The sequence below is a fragment of the Poromitra crassiceps genome, assembly GCF_964638095.1.
Source record: "Poromitra crassiceps genome assembly, chromosome: 6".
NCBI lineage: Eukaryota > Metazoa > Chordata > Actinopteri > Beryciformes > Melamphaidae > Poromitra > Poromitra crassiceps.
Window position 1 is genome coordinate 19,628,249 of NC_139627.1, and position 19,067 is coordinate 19,647,315.

Consider the following 19,067-nt stretch of genomic DNA (forward strand, 5'->3'; position numbering starts at 1 on the left):
GTCTAGTGTTGTGTTGTGCGGTGCAGAGCAAACTCACTTGGTGCAGACACACTAGTGTGTAAAGCGCTTCTCCAGCCGCCACCGTCATCTCCGTGTTGTGTTTCTGCAGGACCAGCATGTCAAACACCAACTACACACACACACACACACACACACACACACACACACACACACACACACACACACACATTTTAAAACGGACAGTTCACACAACTTCAACAGCGCGTGCGCACGCACACACCTTTTGCTCTCTCTCACAACGTCAAAATATAAGTGATGCGATGCATAGTTTATGAGATATTGTTTGTTTGACGCTAGTGTTCCACTCTATTTCCAATTGTGATGTCAACTGAAATCTATGAATATTACAATTGCCAATCGCCTTGCTGATGGTCTCATTTGGTGATGTAGGTAAGATGTGATGCATGCATTAGTATTACATTTATTTTGATAACCAAAGTTAAAAGTTCCTCGTAGCTGCTTTAATGTTTTGTTTGCATTGCACGGACGCACCTTGAGGAAGTGGCGTGTGGCGATGAAGAGGGGCGTGTCCTTCTCCTGGTTCTTGGCACACTGCTCAGCCAGAGGAGACAGGGCCTCCAGACACAGCTGGCTGATCTCTGAACTCATCCTGAACACACAGCGTTAAGGAGCAGACAGCGCACGGCAAAGGTCTTTTCCATCATGGGACCCAGCATGAGTCATTTTAAAGATGAGGTGACAGTGAGGTGAAGTCAGCTTGCACATGTTCACCAAGCAGCCAATGGGTGAGGCTTTATAATATAAAGAAACCAAAGAGACGAGAAGAGAGGTGCTAATAATGCAGAGTCCAGCTGAGGGTGAATCTACACAGCATCTCTACAGTATTTGTTAGCCTGGGTAAGCCTGAGAGCAGGTCACTGGGGGCTGGGTTTACCCAGGCTAAGTATTTGTGGGGATCAGTTGCTCTTAGTTCTCCCAATTTTGTGATTTTTGATCAGATTTCTAGATACATACTGGATCTTTCCATGTGCAGCTTTTATCCAGGCTCACTAAAACACACACACACACATGCTCAGTCAGGTAATAAACACGCCCACATGTTTCTTCTCTATTTTTCTCTGCAAACTTCTGGACCCTACCTACTCCTACATACTTTCAGCTTCTATTCCAAACCTTCAAACATTCAGGTTCTTCAGGAGATGTGCTAATGTATTCAACTTTTGGATATTATTCATCCTTTACGATATTCAACTTTTATTCTTAGGTTTTACCCATATAAATGAATGAGTGAATTGTGACATCTGGTGGTCACACTGTACACATTTTTTAAAGTATTAACTCTTTCTGAAGAATATATGAATATATCAAGACCACCACGCGGTGGGAGGATACGAGGTCATTCCCAGCTCTAGGGAGAACATGAGGCTCTTGAAGAGGTCTTCAGGCAGCTGGGGGATCTTCTCTGGAAAGATCTCACAGATGAAGGTGATGAGCTTGTAGTACTGGTTACACAGAGACGGAAACTGGAGGACAAAGGCACAGGATCAGCCAGTAAAAGAGACCAGTAACACCAGCTGGAACTTTACCTAATGTGTGTGAGTAACGTGCGTGCTGTGTAGCTTTACCTTCAGCAGGTCCTGAGTCATGAGTGGAAGAACGATGTTGACGCCGTACAGAACCACATCTGCTGCCGACACCGGCCGACTGGAGGGTGGCGTTCCCTGCTCCTGACCTCGAAACACCTCGTCTACAACGCACACGCACACACACAATGAGCACAAGTGTTTTCTTGTCTGCTTCTACTTACAACTGTCGAATAAAGGCGGAAACGCCCCCAAATAAATGTGTGTGTGTGTGTGTGTGTGTGTGTGTATGTACAGTATATATACAGTAAAATATATATAATATATATATATATATATTATATAATATACACATATATACACACACACACACATACATATATATATATATACAGTATATATATATATATACATGCATACATATACATATATACACACACACACACACACACACATGTGTGTATGTATATATATATATATATATATATATATATATATATATATATATATATATATATATATATATATATATATATATATATATATATATAAATGAATACATAAATAATTCACAGAGGGGGGCTAGGGGCAAAGTGGATTTGTGAACAGGAAGCTTTAGAGCTGCAGGTAATCTTTGGTCCAAGTGTCAAAACCTTTAAGACTCAAACTATTTTACTTTTTTAAATGACTTTTCTTGAAACCATTTTAAAGTTCTAAAAAAAGACAAGAAAAACTTGATGATACGAATAGCAGTTGCAAAATTCTGTCAATTGCAATTTGATTTTTTTCCTTCGCTATATGTCGAGCAGTTTAGACGCTGCTGTTTCAGTTACTACAGACAGCAAGATTGACATCTTCAAGTCAAACTGGGCAGCCATTGTCGTAGTTCCTCTTTACAGAAAATAAAGCCCTCTGCTGTAGAGGTGTGGGCTCAGGGCCAGCTGACCCACCGGTGTCACTGAAGTCAATGAACTCCTTGGACAGCAGGTTGGTGAGCAGCTCCATGATGAGCAGCAGGTCCTGGTACTGCTCCTCCTCGGCCCCCGCCTCACTCCGCTTCCTGCCCAGAGTGTTCTTAGAGTACACCTGCAGCAGCATCAGGCACGCCTCGTACAGCTTCATCGACTTCGTCTGCACGACAGAGGGAGGGGGGAGGGTGGGGGGGGGGGGGGGTGAGGGGAGAGGTGGTTACTTTCCCCAGAGAATTGACCAGTTTATCCTGAATTTCCCTTGTCTGCAATTCACCTCTTAAGCTTCCATGCTATTCCAGAAAAGCGACCTTTGCCAATTGTGGAATTTATATCTTTGCAACCTTTTTCGAGCGTGTCAGTTAATACACCTGTCAAATTAGCAACAGAATATTAAATAAATAAACAAACAACAACAACAAAAACAACAACAACAACAACAACAACAACAACAACAACAACAACAACAACAACAACAACAACAATAAATCTTAAAATTGGTCTGTAAATCTTAACCTGTTTTGCATCTGCATATTTGTACTGAGTCTCACAAAAATGCAAAATCAGTATCAGCTGATATGTGCGGCAAAATATCGGATTTCAGTATCGGCCTCAAAGAAACATATTGGTGCTTTCCTAAAATACTCTGTTTGCAGTCTGTCCGTTTGTGTGCTGTATCAGCAACTTTCACAAGCAGCAAACCACAGTCTGGAGATCATTTTCTACATTGAACATTATATTTCTTTGCAGATAAATTGGTGAATTGTAGACTCCACACCAGCATCTGTGAGTGGTGTGTGTGTGTGTGTGATGTGATCTGGACCAGTGGATCTCACCTCTCCCAGGTAGCAGATCTGCTTGTGAGCCACCTCCACAAACACCTCGATGATCAGGTTGATGGTCTCAGGTGTGTTGCTGTAAACCTGGAAAACGCAAACACAAGTCCATGTTCGAGTTTAATTTAGGAAGCATCTTGAAAAAAGTATTTATTTTTTGATGAAATTCAAAGTATCAAAAGTGTCATGTTTTGGCGTGAGACAAGACACTGGCCTAAATCATGACGGAGTGTTTGCTCCTGATCTCGTCAAGTCAATAAATCCTAGTGAAACCCTTTTAAAATGTTTTCAAACTGCTGCTGTATCTGAGTTTGTGGTGATCACAGCTGAGGCATAGTGATACATTTGGCTGCTATGTTTTTAACAAAAACGAAGTACTATAAAGCCATTCATTCATTTCCAACTTCCAACTTTAAACAAGTCAACACTTTTAGTACTTTATCACTCTTATTCAGCTTTTTGATACCTTTTGCACTTTTTGAGAAATCACAGTTCGTTTTTATACTTTTTTTCAACCTTTATAATGGGATCCTATAGACCCTTTTTAAAGCGATCGTTTTGGAGGTGCAAGCAGGAAATAAAGTAGGTGTAACCCATTCCATTTAGGTTTTCCAGTGCCAGGGCCCTCATTAACAATAATGTTATTGGTTACACATGCTTTACTTCCTGCTTCACCATCTCAAAAACCGTTGCTGTGAAAAAGGCCTATGGAACCAGCCGTAGGTGTGTGATGTCAGAATTCACTCTACCAGACTTTACATGCTGCATGTTACTAAATTCACACATTTTAAAACTGATAGTTCACACAAATTTAACAATACATTATGTTATATATCAAACCATTCAGCTAATTCTGCTCTCATTTGAGATATCACCGTTTGTCCAATTATGCAGCATCCTGTTGTTTCAGATTTGCCCTCTCGATGGCGCCGCAACAGTTGCATGATGACAGAAATCTATGACTATACAGGATGTGTCTTTTAGTTTGTCTGCCCTCACCTCCATGAGGCCGATGCAGCTGGACAGGAAGTCCATGAGGAAGGAGAACAGCGATGCCACGTTGTCGATCTGCGTTGCCTCGGCGATGCCGCACAGCGCCTCTAGCGTTGCCACGATCTCCTGCTTCACCGCCTCCTGCTGGCTGATCTGGGCAAAGTTCTCTTGGTTGATGAGGTTGAGGAAACGCTGCTGGAGCGGGTGGAGAACCTGGACGGACAGATGGAGAGAATCAGGGTTAGTCTGGTAGAAGCTGGTATCTCAGGTTGCTTTGGGACCCCCCTTGTCTCTGGTGATCCTCGTAAAACGTGAACATGTCTAGATCCTGGACCCATGGCGAGACCGTCAATCTGTCTGACATCTTGAAGGTAACAGTCAGAGTCCACAAACTGCTTCCTTGAGGTAATATCCCATTGGACACCATATAGGCTCTAGAGTCTAGAGCCTATATGGAAAATAATCTTTGGGGACAGTGGTGGAAAAAAGTTAGTCTAGAGTCTAGACAAACTTTTTTCCACCACTGTCCCGAAAGATTATTTTTTCTTCTTTCTGATTTCCCCCCCATTTTCTCCCCAATTGTACTTAGCCAATTCCCCCTGCTGCCCCAGTCGCTGCCCCAGCCCCTGTGCTGATCTGGGGAGAGCCGTAGACACACGTATGCTTCCTCTGATACATGTGCAGTTGCCAGCCGCTTCTTTTTTCACCCGACAACCGTCCCGAAAGATTCTAATTCGGTTATCATTTTTCATCAATACAAAACTGTTACTTCAGCAACTGAGGAAAAAAAAAGATTTCTTGGACGTCTTGGTGGCTCAGTGGTTTAAGGCTCGAACTGTAAACACAACATTCTGGTCTTTGAATCCGGCCTGGGTAGGACCTATGTTAACCCTGTCAAACATCTCTCTCTCCAATCTTTCTTGTCCCTCTTTACTTAAATAAACAAACAAACAAACAAACTGAAACTATCCAATGAAAGGCAAAAAAAGAGCCAAAATCCAAACAGATATATTGTGGCGTGTAAGTGAAGTCAGTGAGGATGCAGGAGGAACAGAGGAGCATGTGATCTCCTCTCCTCCTTGTCTGACAGGGACAGACAGCAGCTGTCGTCACTGTGGCTTTGCACCACCATTTACTACTGTCAGCCTATTAAGACCCAGTCTTCAGGATCCTGTTAGAAACATGAGAGGAACACCCTATCAGCCTATTAAGACCCAGTCTTCAGGATCCTGTTAGAAACATGAGAGGAACACCCTATCAGCCTATTAAGACCCAGTCTTCAGGATCCTGTTAGAAACTAACTAACCAATATGTAACAATGCTCAGCGTCCTCCACACACACAGATTGCATTTTCACAGATTGAACAATGTGAAGCTAATCAGTATGGTAGTGGTATATGAATGGAGGCATGGAAGACACTGACAGGACACTGACTGCTAGACTTCTCCACCAAAACAAAACAAGAAGCCTGTCACACAGGAGGAGACAAGAAAGAGCCAAGACTCACTGTGTCCGCTTAGAGGGAGAGGGAGCCGGGCAGCGCCACACCCAGACTCCAGAGGGAGCCGTGGATCAGTGGGATTGAAAGCTCCTGTTCTCTGGGCCCTGCTACACAGCATAGCGGCCACCAAAGTCACCAACCCCCCAAGACCACACAAACACATTGGCGCCGAGCTAGCTCTATAAGCAGCTATAAGCTGCCAAGGAGCATGACAAAGCATGGGGTGAGACCAACCAGAGTTAACCGTGGCCGGGGAGAGCTATGAGAGCTGAGGGGTTTAAACAGACACACAGCTGCTTTCTTTCTCCTGCAATACCAATCGAGTACCACAGGAATGAGTCCGGAAAACATGGCTGCAGTGCTAACACTTCCGGCTCATAGGTGTAAAAGATTTTTGTATGGGAATTTTGGTTAAATGCGTGCAAAAGTTTCAAACACTTCAAAAGTCATAACAGTGTTCCTCATTTGTGAAGATTATCTTGCTTATCTTACCTTGCAGTTTCATAAACTTTTGTTAACCACAGACCTTATTTCATGCATTTAACCGAATTTCAAATTTCCATACAAGAATCTCATTGGCGTTTCCCCCTACGAAGCAGCAGTGCAGGGACTTCTGGGTAAGCCTACAAAAATATGTCATCCCTGCAGTACTTTATAATAGTCTCAAATTGTGCTACTGAAGAGAAACTTTTTTTACGGACCAGTGTGGTTTATATTTGCGGTTATGTGTAATGGCATGAGGCTAATTTTGGTTAGTCTAGGTCAGCAATTCCCAACCTGTGGGCCACAGCCCTCTGGTGGTCCGATGAGGTATTGCAAGTGGGCCGCATAATCATTTGGCAAAAAAACAAACAACAAAAACATAAAAAAAAAAAAAAAAAAAAAACCCTGCTGATGAACAGCTCCTTGGAAACTGTAACACTGAAAATGCTGCAACATGTTTCAGATGCTGTGCTAGTGACTGTGGAGTGTGGAAAATAAAAAGCGCTCATTATTTGGCCTCCATATTTTTTATGGGCTGCGAAAAGTTGTGATATTTTCAAGTGGGCCCTGAGTTGTAAAAGGTTGACCACTGGTCTAGGTTGTCCGTCCTAGCCTAGTAGCAAATGAGCTTCACTTGTCGGCACAGTACATTATAGCCAGCTGCCGACAGATAATGGGAGGTACAGAGGGAATAAAACGATCACAGTGACTTAACGTTACATTTGTCAGCAGACCCTGGATGGTATTCAGCACACGGTGTCTGCATTCATAACTGGCAACCCAGATACAAAACAAAAACAGAAACAGATCGTCCCCACCGGGAACGGACGTGTGAAAGGAGAAAATACTTGCTGTAGCATTGTTGTCAGAGAAGCCAGTATTTCAACGTTGCATGTTTCCTAAATCCCTGATAACATATCATGGTCATTTGATGACTTAGTACAGTAAATATATTACAGGTGCTTTAAATATCAGATGTCAGCAAGTCAGTGACATCCAACATGAATATGACCTGTGTCCCTGAGCTATAAAAAAACAACTGTGTGTGTGTGTGTTGCGTATCATGGTATCATATCATCATACCATATCACTCACCGACACAGAGCTCTATGTCACACAGATGGAAAGAGATCTTCCCTAAGTGCCTAATAATAACGGTAACCATAAACGTACCTCCGCCTCCAAACTCTTTTGAAAGAAAAAGTGTCACTAACTTTGAATTGCATGTGTCATATTTTCATATTTCATATAAAACATATTAACCAAGTATGACGTGGGTATGAAAAGTATGCAGTGACATATTATCTCAAAAGAAAACGGTAATGTTGCCGTGGAAAAGAGACATCATTTTCATTGCCAAGACCAACATGTTGTTGAATGAAAACATGGCGGCACAGGTGAAGTTCAAAGAAGCAAAATTGTAGTTTGTTATAAATTTTTTTAGCTGATTCATGAATTCATTATCAGTAAACATGAACAAGTTATCATTAAACTTGAACAAAATTCATGCTATTTGGAAATCGTGAAGTAAATACAAATGTTGGAGTGGAAATTGATAATGTGGAAATTGAAAGAGTATATGAAAACAAGCTTCTGGGCGTGTTAATAGACCATAAGCTCTGCTGGAAACCCCACATAAAATATCCGTGCTCCAAGATTGCTACTGGTATAGAGCATTGGTATATTGGATATCACTAGACACATCCTGAATCAGAAAGCACTGCACAATGAGGCCATTTACACCTGGCATTAACATGCGTTTTCTGCCATCAGATTGCAATCAGATTGTATTTTATCACTTCAGCCTGATTCCATTTACACCTGGCACTAACATGCGTTTTGGGTGAACAGATTGCAATCCGATTGCTCTCCAGCTCGAACGTCATCACGCGCGCGCTCCCTGAACGTGTGCATGCATGTTTGCATACATGCACAGGGAAATAGAGGTTATTGTTAAGCTCAAATGCGCAGTGAATGTCCCCTTCACCTGGACAAAACGATGGCCGATCACGCAGCACTGCATCTATTTCTTTATAAAAAGGACACGTTGCTCTGCCCCTGCCACTTTTCTTGTTCTTGTCCTTGGCCTGTCTGTAAGCCGTGTTTCCATTACTAAATATCGCAATAAAAATCGGGTAATGCAAACACGTAAATTTCGAAAAACCTCCCAAATATTGCAAAAAGCTTTTGCGCTCTCATGAGGTAGTTTTTCAGACGTGTCGATATAGCAGTTTTCTCTGTAGGTTCTTCTCCCATGGAGCTGGGAGACACTGGGTCCGTGACACACACACATAGCCTACATACGTTTTCCGTGCATGTCATTGGCTGTAACCACCTGTGTTGCGTTCAGGTAACATCCTAAATTACAATGTTATACAATTGAGAGCATAATTTATCTTTTATATGAAAGGAAAATGAGGGGGAAAGGGTTCGAACCCTTTCTCCCTCATTTTCCTTTCATTTTCCACTCCTTTTCCAAAGGAGAAGTGTTGATATAAAAGAGAAATTATGCTCTCAATTGTATAATATTGTAATTTAGGATGTTACCTGAACGCAACACAGGTGGTTACAGCCGTGGCAAAACCTCCGAGATGAGGGCACACACCGGTGCGGTGCTGCCAGGGAATTGCGTTCAGGACAGGTGTGCGCGCCGTCACCGACTTCCGAAGATTATGTATTTCCGGTAGTTGCTGAATGCGTTTTGAGAGGACGCATTGCATTTACACTTGTGTTAAATGTTGTCATAATGCGTCCCTGACCACCTCCGGAGGTGGTTTGGCCGATCAGATTGCAATCCTTCTTCAATGCGTTTTGGGGGTGTTTACACCTGTACTTTCAAGTGATAAAATACAATCGGATTGCAATCTGATGGCAGAAAACGCATGTTAATGCCAGGTGTAAATGGCCTCAATATGTATTACACACTTACATACATACATACATACATACATACATACCGGTACATACATTTAGAACAGTTCCAATCATGTTTAAAGGCAGATTTTGGAGATTTGGAGCAACACCCATCAAACGCTGTTCACCTATTCTGTGTGACTGCCACAGCCAGTGCCCATCTGTTTTCATTTCAACGACTGTGTTTGATTTTTTTTAAATCTTTGGATCCACACAAAGAGCTTGCCCGCCCCTGTGTCCCCTCCTCACCTCGGCCCAGTACTGCTGCTTGGTGTCAGAGTCCATGTGGGCGAAGCCGCCCAGCACCAGGGCCTTCATGAGGGTGCGCTGCACGGAGCTGGACAGCAGGTGGAGCGGAGGGCTGCGGCTGGCAAACTGCTTGGCCAGGTTCCACCAGCTCTCACACTGTACCACCATATTGGCTCTGCACACAGCCAGGCCAGAGAGATGACAGGTTAGTGTATCTCTGTCTAACATCCTTATATGAATTATTTACACTATCAGTTAAAAGTCTGGACCCCCAACTGGTTGAATGTTCTGTGTTTTTCATTCTCTTAAAGCCATTTGGATCGAAAGGTTTCTGCTTAAATGCTTGAAATGTGTTTCTTAGACAAATATAAACAGTGGAGTTGATCCTATGTATCACTTTCTTTCCAAAGCCTTTGCCTTTTAAAGAATCTAAAATAGAAGACGGTTTTGATTTGTTTAAAACTTTTTTGGTCTCTGAATAATTCCATTTCATAGTGTGTGTGTGTCTTTACGGGTATTCTAAAATGTGGAAAAGAGTAAGAAGAAACATGCATGTCCAAACTGACTGTACTGTAGATGGATCATTATGTAATGTGAATGTTTTTACAGGACAGTAACTGCCATAATGATGTTAGTCAGTTATTTAAGCCTGGTGTGTTTGAGTTTCCATCACTGCAAATTGTTGAAAAAAGGACTGTAGAATGAAACATCAACCAATAGTTTAAAAGGCGAGTCTGTGAGATGTATAGTTGGCATGTTGTCCTCAGCTGGCTGGTTATGGAGTGACTGTTCCCCCCATCACCACAAGAGGGGGACGTTTCATAGATAGGAAGTTGCCCTTTCATCAAAATGTGGCCAATCAAACAAGTGTTCACCTCTCCCTCTTCTCCACCAGCGTGACCAGCAGCTCCACTGTATCGTTGGCCAGGTCGGCCTCTGAGCTCCACACAGACAGGTTGTTGATCACCTTCTCCAAAAGGTATCCCACAATCCACTGGGCCCCCTCCGTGTCAGCACCAAATGCTGTGCTGAGGGGCATGCTGATCTGAGGAGCGGGAAGAAAGATCAACAGATGAGACAGAGGGATCTATCGGAAGTAGCTACTGTAGGCTATTGCTATAATTGGAAAAAGAGATACAACACTGCAATACAACACTGTGATGATTACTAATAGTCTGATAACTTGTGTGGTTACGTGCCGTGCTCAATGGCACTTCAGCGGCAAATGTAACCCATGTAACCACAGAGAACATTAGCTATTGGTAGAAAGTTGGAGAGGAAAAATCAAAAACTGGACATACACAGTGTAGTAAAACCTCAGCTTTCTTTGTTTACATGCAGAAAGGAGAAATTAGATGACCTCTCCTGCCTTGTCTCATTTCTCACATTGAGTGTTCATTGCACAAACATTTTGCGTTCTGATGCATCATTGCAAAATGTGATTGTTGGCATTTCGTTTACAATTATTGATTTCCTTCACTGACCAAATTAGAAGTCTTCAGAGTTGCTATTTTTTTAAATGCCAGAATTAACATTATAGAGATGTAAAATGTAAAACACACACACAAACAAGCAGAAAAACTCAAAATTCAATGCTGAAATTGTCCTTAAATTGTTGAGAGCTGAGAGCAAGACATATTAACCAGATCTTCACAGTCAGGCCCAGGGATCAGAACCAACGTTCTTTCGGTTACATGTCAGCTTCTCTACCTTTCAGGCATCTGCCGTGCATTGTAATAAGCTTTTCTCGATGAAGCCCTCCTGCCTCCCACTGCCCACAGAGCCTTGGTAGGATGGAGGGAAAATCCTACCTGTTCGTAGAGCTTCTCGTCCACCAGCAGGTAGGTCTTGGCCCAGCGTCTCAGGAACCAGACAATGTCCTTCCCCATCTGAGGGCTCAGCAGCCCTGTCAGGCTGGCTCTGGTCGCCCTGGACTCCACCTCCGACGTCCGCAACACCGCTGCCAGCAACCTGCAGGAGACAGGAGAAGATGCTGTGAGGGTGGAAGCAACACAGCAACCTGCAGGAGACAGGAGAAGATGCTGAGGGTGGAGGCAACACAGCAACCTGCAGGAGACAGGAGAAGATGCTGAGGGTGGAGGCAACACAGCAACCTGCAGGAGACAGGAGAAGATACTGAGGGTGGAGGCCACACAGCAACCTGCAGGAGACAGGAGAAGATGCTGAGGGTGGAGGACACACAGCAACCTGCAGGAGACAGGAGAAGATGCTGAGGGTGGAGGCCACACAGCAACCTGCAGGAGACAGGAGAAGATGCTGAGGGTGGAGGCCACACAGCAACCTGCAGGAGACAGGAGAAGATGCTGAGGGTGGAGGCCACACAGCAACCTGCAGGAGACAGGAGAAGATGCTGAGGGTGGAGGCCACACAGCAACCTGCAAGAGACAGGAGAAGATGCTGTGAGGGTGGAAGCAACACAGCAACCTGCAGGAGACAGGAGAAGATGCTGAGGGTGGAGGCAACACAGCAACCTGCAGGAGACAGGAGAAGATGCTGAGGGTGGAGGCAACACAGCAACCTGCAGGAGACAGGAGAAGATACTGAGGGTGGAGGCCACACAGCAACCTGCAGGAGACAGGAGAAGATGCTGAGGGTGGAGGACACACAGCAACCTGCAGGAGACAGGAGAAGATGCTGAGGGTGGAGGCCACACAGCAACCTGCAGGAGACAGGAGAAGATGCTGAGGGTGGAGGCCACACAGCAACCTGCAGGAGACAGGAGAAGATGCTGAGGGTGGAGGCCACACAGCAACCTGCAGGAGACAGGAGAAGATGCTGAGGGTGGAGGCCACACAGCAACCTGCAAGAGACAGGAGAAGATGCTGAGGGTGGAGGCAACACAGCAACCTGCAGGAGACAGGAGAAGATGCTGAGGGTGGAGGCAACACAGCAACCTGCAGGAGACAGGAGAAGATGCTGTGAGGGTGGAAGCAACACAGCAACCTGCAGGAGACAGGAGAAGATGCTGTGAGGGTGGAAGCAACACAGCAACCTGCAGGAGACAGGAGAAGATGCTGAGGGTGGAGGCAACACAGCAACCTGCAGGAGACAGGAGAAGATGCTGAGGGTGGAGGCAACACAGCAACCTGCAGGAGACAGGAGAAGATACTGAGGGTGGAGGCCACACAGCAACCTGCAGGAGACAGGAGAAGATGCTGAGGGTGGAGGACACACAGCAACCTGCAGGAGACAGGAGAAGATGCTGAGGGTGGAGGCCACACAGCAACCCGCAGGAGACAGGAGAAGATGCTGAGGGTGGAGGCCACACAGCAACCTGCAGGAGACAGGAGAAGATGCTGAGGGTGGAGGCCACACAGCAACCTGCAGGAGACAGGAGAAGATGCTGAGGGTGGAGGCCACACAGCAACCTGCAAGAGACAGGAGAAGATGCTGAGGGTGGAGGCAACACAGCAACCTGCAGGAGACAGGAGAAGATGCTGAGGGTGGAGGCAACACAGCAACCTGCAAGAGACAGGAGAAGATGCTGTGAGGGTGGAAGCAACACAGCAACCTGCAGGAGACAGGAGAAGATGCTGAGGGTGGAGGCAACACAGCAACCTGCAGGAGACAGGAGAAGATGCTGAGGGTGGAGGCAACACAGCAACCTGCAGGAGACAGGAGAAGATACTGAGGGTGGAGGCCACACAGCAACCTGCAGGAGACAGGAGAAGATGCTGAGGGTGGAGGACACACAGCAACCTGCAGGAGACAGGAGAAGATGCTGAGGGTGGAGGCCACACAGCAACCTGCAGGAGACAGGAGAAGATGCTGAGGGTGGAGGCCACACAGCAACCTGCAGGAGACAGGAGAAGATGCTGAGGGTGGAGGCCACACAGCAACCTGCAGGAGACAGGAGAAGATGCTGAGGGTGGAGGCCACACAGCAACCTGCAAGAGACAGGAGAAGATGCTGAGGGTGGAGGCAACACAGCAACCTGCAGGAGACAGGAGAAGATGCTGAGGGTGGAGGCAACACAGCAACCTGCAGGAGACAGGAGAAGATGCTGAGGGTGGAGGCAACACAGCAAGGGATTCATAAGGGAGGAGGAGAAACATAGAAAGGATGAAGAGGAAGACGGAAGACGGATGAGAGGATGGAGGAGGATGAGAGAGCGCAGTAGGGCTGGGCGAAATTGACCAAAAAACATATCTCAATAAGGCTGAATGCGATACACTATATATATCTCAGTATTTTCTACGAAGTGGGCTAAATGTTTAGTTGTAAGTCAAAGCTACATGTGAGATGTTACAAGCACTTTTATGAAAATAAGATTGTGATCAAAATAAAATGCAAATACAGGGTTTCCTTCCCCAATTACAGTAGACCACCCTGGTCTGGAACACAGTGGTCTTCGGACAGCTAGTGAACTGAAAGCAGTATCTTGTGGTATGCTGCAGTATGGCAAAACTGATTTAAAAATATCTGTAAAAACAGAATTAAGATTAAAGGGATGGAAAATTAAAAATATAAAAGCTCAAAACATTTGCCGTTTAGAGTTTCAGTTTCATTCTCTTTGCCAACACATATGGCATGAGATATTTCCAAACAGTGACATTAGTCAGTTTGTTCGGCCATAGGAACCACCCGCAATGCTAGCAGAGCAATGCTAGCAGAGCAATGCTAGCAGAGGCCAGAAAAAAAGTAGCTTGTTATCCTAATTCACACAAGAGGTTTCGGGAACCTACACGGTAGTTGAAGAGCGAGTCTATTGCGTTAGCTCCGCCCACCCTGTCTGGACTGTCTCCACCGACACCCAGTTCATAAATGCTGCAATACTGAAAATGCAAATGCTTCCATCAATGAGCCATAGGCTCAATCACCACTGTGTCAAGCCAGTCTGCGACACATAGTGACTTCACAGACATTTGTTTACATGGAAATCTTTGAGATGATCACTTTAAACTCGAGCCAGCACAAAATGAGCAAACCGTGGTGGATCTTCATTATAGCTTGCTGTCCTTTGTGAGGCCAACTCTCTCACATAACGCACATGTATATGAAAGGCCAGAGAGACAGAGGGCTTCCATCAGCTTATGGGTCCAGTCTGTGTGTCGGAGAACAGCCCCCCCCCCCTCCCGGCCCCCCATCGTTCCGGCACAGCGCATGCTTTCACATTGTTCGAAGAAAACAAAACCCCATTGACATTTGCCTGGGCCGGGGTCAACGCTCGCTATTAGGAAACCTGATGCCAAACGGCCACTCGTCGCTTCAATCCGCTGTCATTGCTGTCACCCACTTTCACTGCCCCCCCCACACACCTCATTCCATAATGAACAATCTAGAACATACCGAGGCTCAACGACCTTCAACAGACACAATGCTGTGACTGCAGTGACTATCTATTGTCGTCGTGATTATCTGCACGTACACGCACGCACACACACACACACACACGTCACACACACACACACACACACACTCCACAGGCATCGAGTGCCTTGCTGACAACCAACAGCCCTGAACCAAACCATGTTTCCAATGCTACAGTTACATATTTTACAGCTGCACAATTACTTGTTTTAAAGAAGCAATCTAGATTTGTCTTTTTTTGTTATTTTGTTCTTTGGTGGTGTGTTTTGGTGCATCAGTGGAGTTTGATATGATCAAATGTTTCAGGATGTAAAACATCTTTGATAAAACGTCAAGATTTGGTGTCAGTCCCTCAGAATCAAAGAGCGAGGGCTTCTTCCTAGAGACGCCATTTTGCACCGAGAGACGTTCAACAATCATCCAGGGAGAAAATCCATTGTAGAAGAGGAGACCGGTTTCTCTTCCACAGGAGCAGCAGAGAGACCAGAATGCAATGCAGCACAGAGACAGACAGGTTGCATTTTGAGGAAGGGGCGCGGTCACAATTACAGAAAGTTTCAGAAACACACTGAATGTCAGTTCTGAAAGGCAGAAATCTCAGCAGCTGGATAAGTCATCATTGAGTCGTGCTTGAAAAGCCCTTTCAACCCCTGGTATGGGACAGTACAGTACAAATGACACTTTGTACAAATGATACAGATCCAGTAGCTAACATAAAAGAGTGCTGTGCTTCAAACAGCTTTTCAAACAGTGGCACAGCAGCAGTCAGAAGCAAGCGGCATTCCCCCAAGCATGTGCTGAGCCTGGGCAGTGCGAGCTCAAACGGAGTCCTGGTGGAAACGGAGACCGACTCCTTCAGTTCCTCCTGTTCAGTGCAAACTCAAGTTTATTTCCCAGGACATTTTGCTGAATTTTTGTTGCTCGAACACTACTGAATGCTATTGCAGGACACCCTTGTTTTTATCCATTTTATTTTTAACTGTCTTGCCTGTTTTGTAGTGTTGTTGTTTCTTTTGTGCAATATGTTGTGTAAAATGGACAATACAAAAAATATATAAAAATAGGTTATTTATATACCGGTAGCCGTAATTTACAGACTCAACGGGCTTCACAGAAAATAGTCTAACTAGATCTAACTAAACACAATCAAGAAAGAAAGAAAGAAAGAAAGAGTAGACCGCATTTGCGCACACAGATGGCAATGAGGTTCTGAAAGATGAACCAAGAGTCTGGCAGAGGCTGCAACTTAGCAGTGATCTGACTGCAGTGAGGTTTGAACTGAGCTAGGGGTTGCGAAAGCGGGGGGAAGTTGCTGAAGGCGGGGGGTGGGGTTTAGGGGAGGGGGGCGGGGGGTTGGGGGAGTGCATGCATGACCATGTGTGTATGAGAATATGTCTATGTGCTACTGTGTAGGTACTGGCCTGTGGGTGTTTGTGTTTCTGGCATGGCTGAGCTTGTGCCAGGACCCCCCCCCCCCCTCTTCATATAGAGGCTTTCACTGGAATTCTGTTACTAGGGTGCAGTTGAGCCCCAGTTTATTTCCTGCCAGCTATTGTTTTAAGCAAACACTGCAACAGGAAATAAACTAGGGTCAATTTAGAATATTCCTGTTGTCAAGTTGAAATGGTCTATTGGGACTGGTGCTACCACACCCTTAGGGCAGGGGTGTCAGACTCATATTAGGTAGAGGGCCGGATTTGTTCAACTGAGACCTCATGGGGGCCGGATTTTTTGTTTTACTAAAATCAATTCGACTCATTTACCCATTTACTTCACAAAAGAAATACTGCTCTTTCCATTTCCCTTGAAACTGCCTGCATTCCGTGTCAACCTTTCTGTTTTTCGACAGCATCTTGTTGATTCCTTTGTTTTTTGGTAGGTAGCCGAATGCGCGATTCAATTCCAGCGTGGCATCATGGCGGCTTTGTTTACACCTGATGACCTACTGACATACTTCCTTGTAGTGCAGGTTAATTAACTTATGAATGAACTCTTAGCTTGCTTATTAGCCACACGTAGTTCATGATAATGGGGTGCGAATTTAATAATAATAATATATATATATATATTTTTTAATATTCCAAAACATCTCGCGGGCCGTATCTCTGACATCCCTGCCTTAGGGGTTCTGGGAAGCATTAGGGCCCATTCAGACACAATCTGACGCTCACATTGCCCCCCCCCCCCCATAGTTGTGACATCATCAACTATAAATTGGAGAGGGCTTTCTTGGTTTGCTCTTGTTCATAAAGTTGAATCTCTCCACCTTTGGCACTTTTATGTTTTATGTTTATTTTATGTTATTGTACTCTACTGATTGTATTGTTTGCTGATGAATTTGTAACTGTTGTACCTGCTGTTGTCTGAACAGATTGCACTTAAGACCTCGTTCTCAATGTGATTTACCTGTTTAAATAAAGGCTAAATAAAAAAATAAAAAAATCAGTGATGTCACTCGAGTAATTGTGGTTTTTGGTTACACTCGAGCAATTGTGACATCACTGATGATGTCATAGACATTGTGTCATTGTGATGTCATCAGTGAGTGATGTCATTGGTGATGCAAAGATGGGCAATGGTGCACTGCGCATGCCAATAGAGCAGGCGAGGCCACGCAGCGGCTGAGCAGGGCCAGCTCGGCGAGCTGCAGGGCGGGCGAGGCCGCACAGCGGGCGAACCCAGGAATCGAGCACGCGAGATGCCTAGTTGAATAGAAGTGCATGGTAATGGTATGGTATTTTTATTTTATTTATTTAGTCAGAGCCCGTGTACAAAAAGAAAAGAAAAAAATCGCAAAGCTACAACCTAATTTCCATCTGCATCTGTCCCACAAACCTCAGAAACTTTCAAATAATATTCCTTAAATCGTTTCGTACTGCATATGGTCAGTTTTGGAATAAAACGTGCTTGTCATATCATCAACATAGACAACAGAACTGTGCGTCACAATATCACAATATAATTCTACTGAAAGACTTGGCCCGGCTCTCCCGTCAGCCCAGGACAAAGGTGCATCACCCGCATTAACCCAAAGTTTTATGGGCGTTTTCCACGCGGTGTTGGAGTGTAAACACCCGGCACCTGACCCACCTTTAGCTTTACAGGGCGACGGTGAAGGAGAGTCTATTCCTGGCGGGTCACTCTCTGCTTTATTGGGGTCCCGCCGGTAAGTGAGAAGCACTGTCACAATGCCCGAGGACCGCTGGAGACAAAGAAGCGGCATCTCTTCCATGACGACAATTCCCTCTGATGACATGTCCTTCACTCCTGCCACCACACTCCTTTCTATACCATACCAGCCACCTACTCTACTGGTGTTAACTTGAGAAAGATCTATTTTTTGATAGCCGACCTCTTCGCCACGGGTGAAATTCATACAGCACATTGGCATCAACTTCACTATAGGGGTTTCACAGACTAGTCGACACTGTGAATCATAGTCGACTAATGGTTCATCTGTGGTTTTAGGAATAAACAAGATAAATAAATGAATTGAACATAGATTTGTTTGAACAATCATTTTCTGCATTATGCCGTTAAATAAACAGAATTTAATGTATTTAGAGGCGGAAAGACTCCCGTCTATCTTGTTAGACGGTATATCCAACTCAGACAAGTTGCTGTGGTTTAGTGGATCATTTGTAAACAGCCTCTCAGAGCCAATCAGGACTCTGCTATATTTGTTAACCCTTTACTGGCTGTTTTTGAGACCTTTTTGAGGAGTCCGTGAGTACGTAGTCACGTAGCCTTTAGATCAAAATAGCTTTGGTAGTGTACAGAAAATGTTAACTATTTCTTCTTCTTTTTAAGACCAGAATGACTGCACCGCACCTCCGCCAAACAAGTGAGCAGTCGACATCCATGTCTGTCCAGACTTTGCCGTTTGAGCCAAATGTGAAGAAATCCCGGCGTCAAGGTGTTACTGAGATATGGCGTTACCGAGTTTGAAAATGGCGTTCGTGAGGTCACAGTAACCCTTGACCTTTGACCACCAAAATGTAATCAGTTCATCCTTGAGTCCAAGTGGACGTTTGAGGCAAATTCGAAGAAACTCCGTAAAGGCGTTCTTGAGATATCGCGTTAGCGAGCTTGAAAATGGCATTCGTGAGGTCACAGTGACCTTAACCTTTGACCACCAAAATCTAATCGGTTCATCCTTGAGTCCAAGTCGACGTTTGAGCCAAATTGGAAGAAATTCTGTCAAGGCGTTCCTGAGATATCGCGTTA

At 44.8% G+C, this 19,067-nt stretch overlaps 1 protein-coding gene across 1 annotated transcript in view; it reads right to left on the reverse strand.

The window, feature by feature from the left end:
- xpo4 (exportin 4) overlaps positions 1 to 19,067 on the reverse strand; it is a 98,790-nt gene that overhangs the window by 3,906 nt on the left and 75,817 nt on the right. Inside the window, exons 14-23 of the mRNA XM_083639131.1 lie at positions 11,321 to 11,480; positions 10,385 to 10,554; positions 9,510 to 9,684; positions 4,369 to 4,575; positions 3,370 to 3,456; positions 2,516 to 2,696; positions 1,608 to 1,729; positions 1,375 to 1,505; positions 514 to 631; positions 38 to 130 (exon numbers count right to left, since the gene is read on the reverse strand). Coding sequence (XP_083495257.1) covers positions 38 to 130; positions 514 to 631; positions 1,375 to 1,505; positions 1,608 to 1,729; positions 2,516 to 2,696; positions 3,370 to 3,456; positions 4,369 to 4,575; positions 9,510 to 9,684; positions 10,385 to 10,554; positions 11,321 to 11,480 — 1,444 coding nt within the window. The remainder of the gene's footprint in view (positions 1 to 37; positions 131 to 513; positions 632 to 1,374; positions 1,506 to 1,607; positions 1,730 to 2,515; positions 2,697 to 3,369; positions 3,457 to 4,368; positions 4,576 to 9,509; positions 9,685 to 10,384; positions 10,555 to 11,320; positions 11,481 to 19,067) is intronic.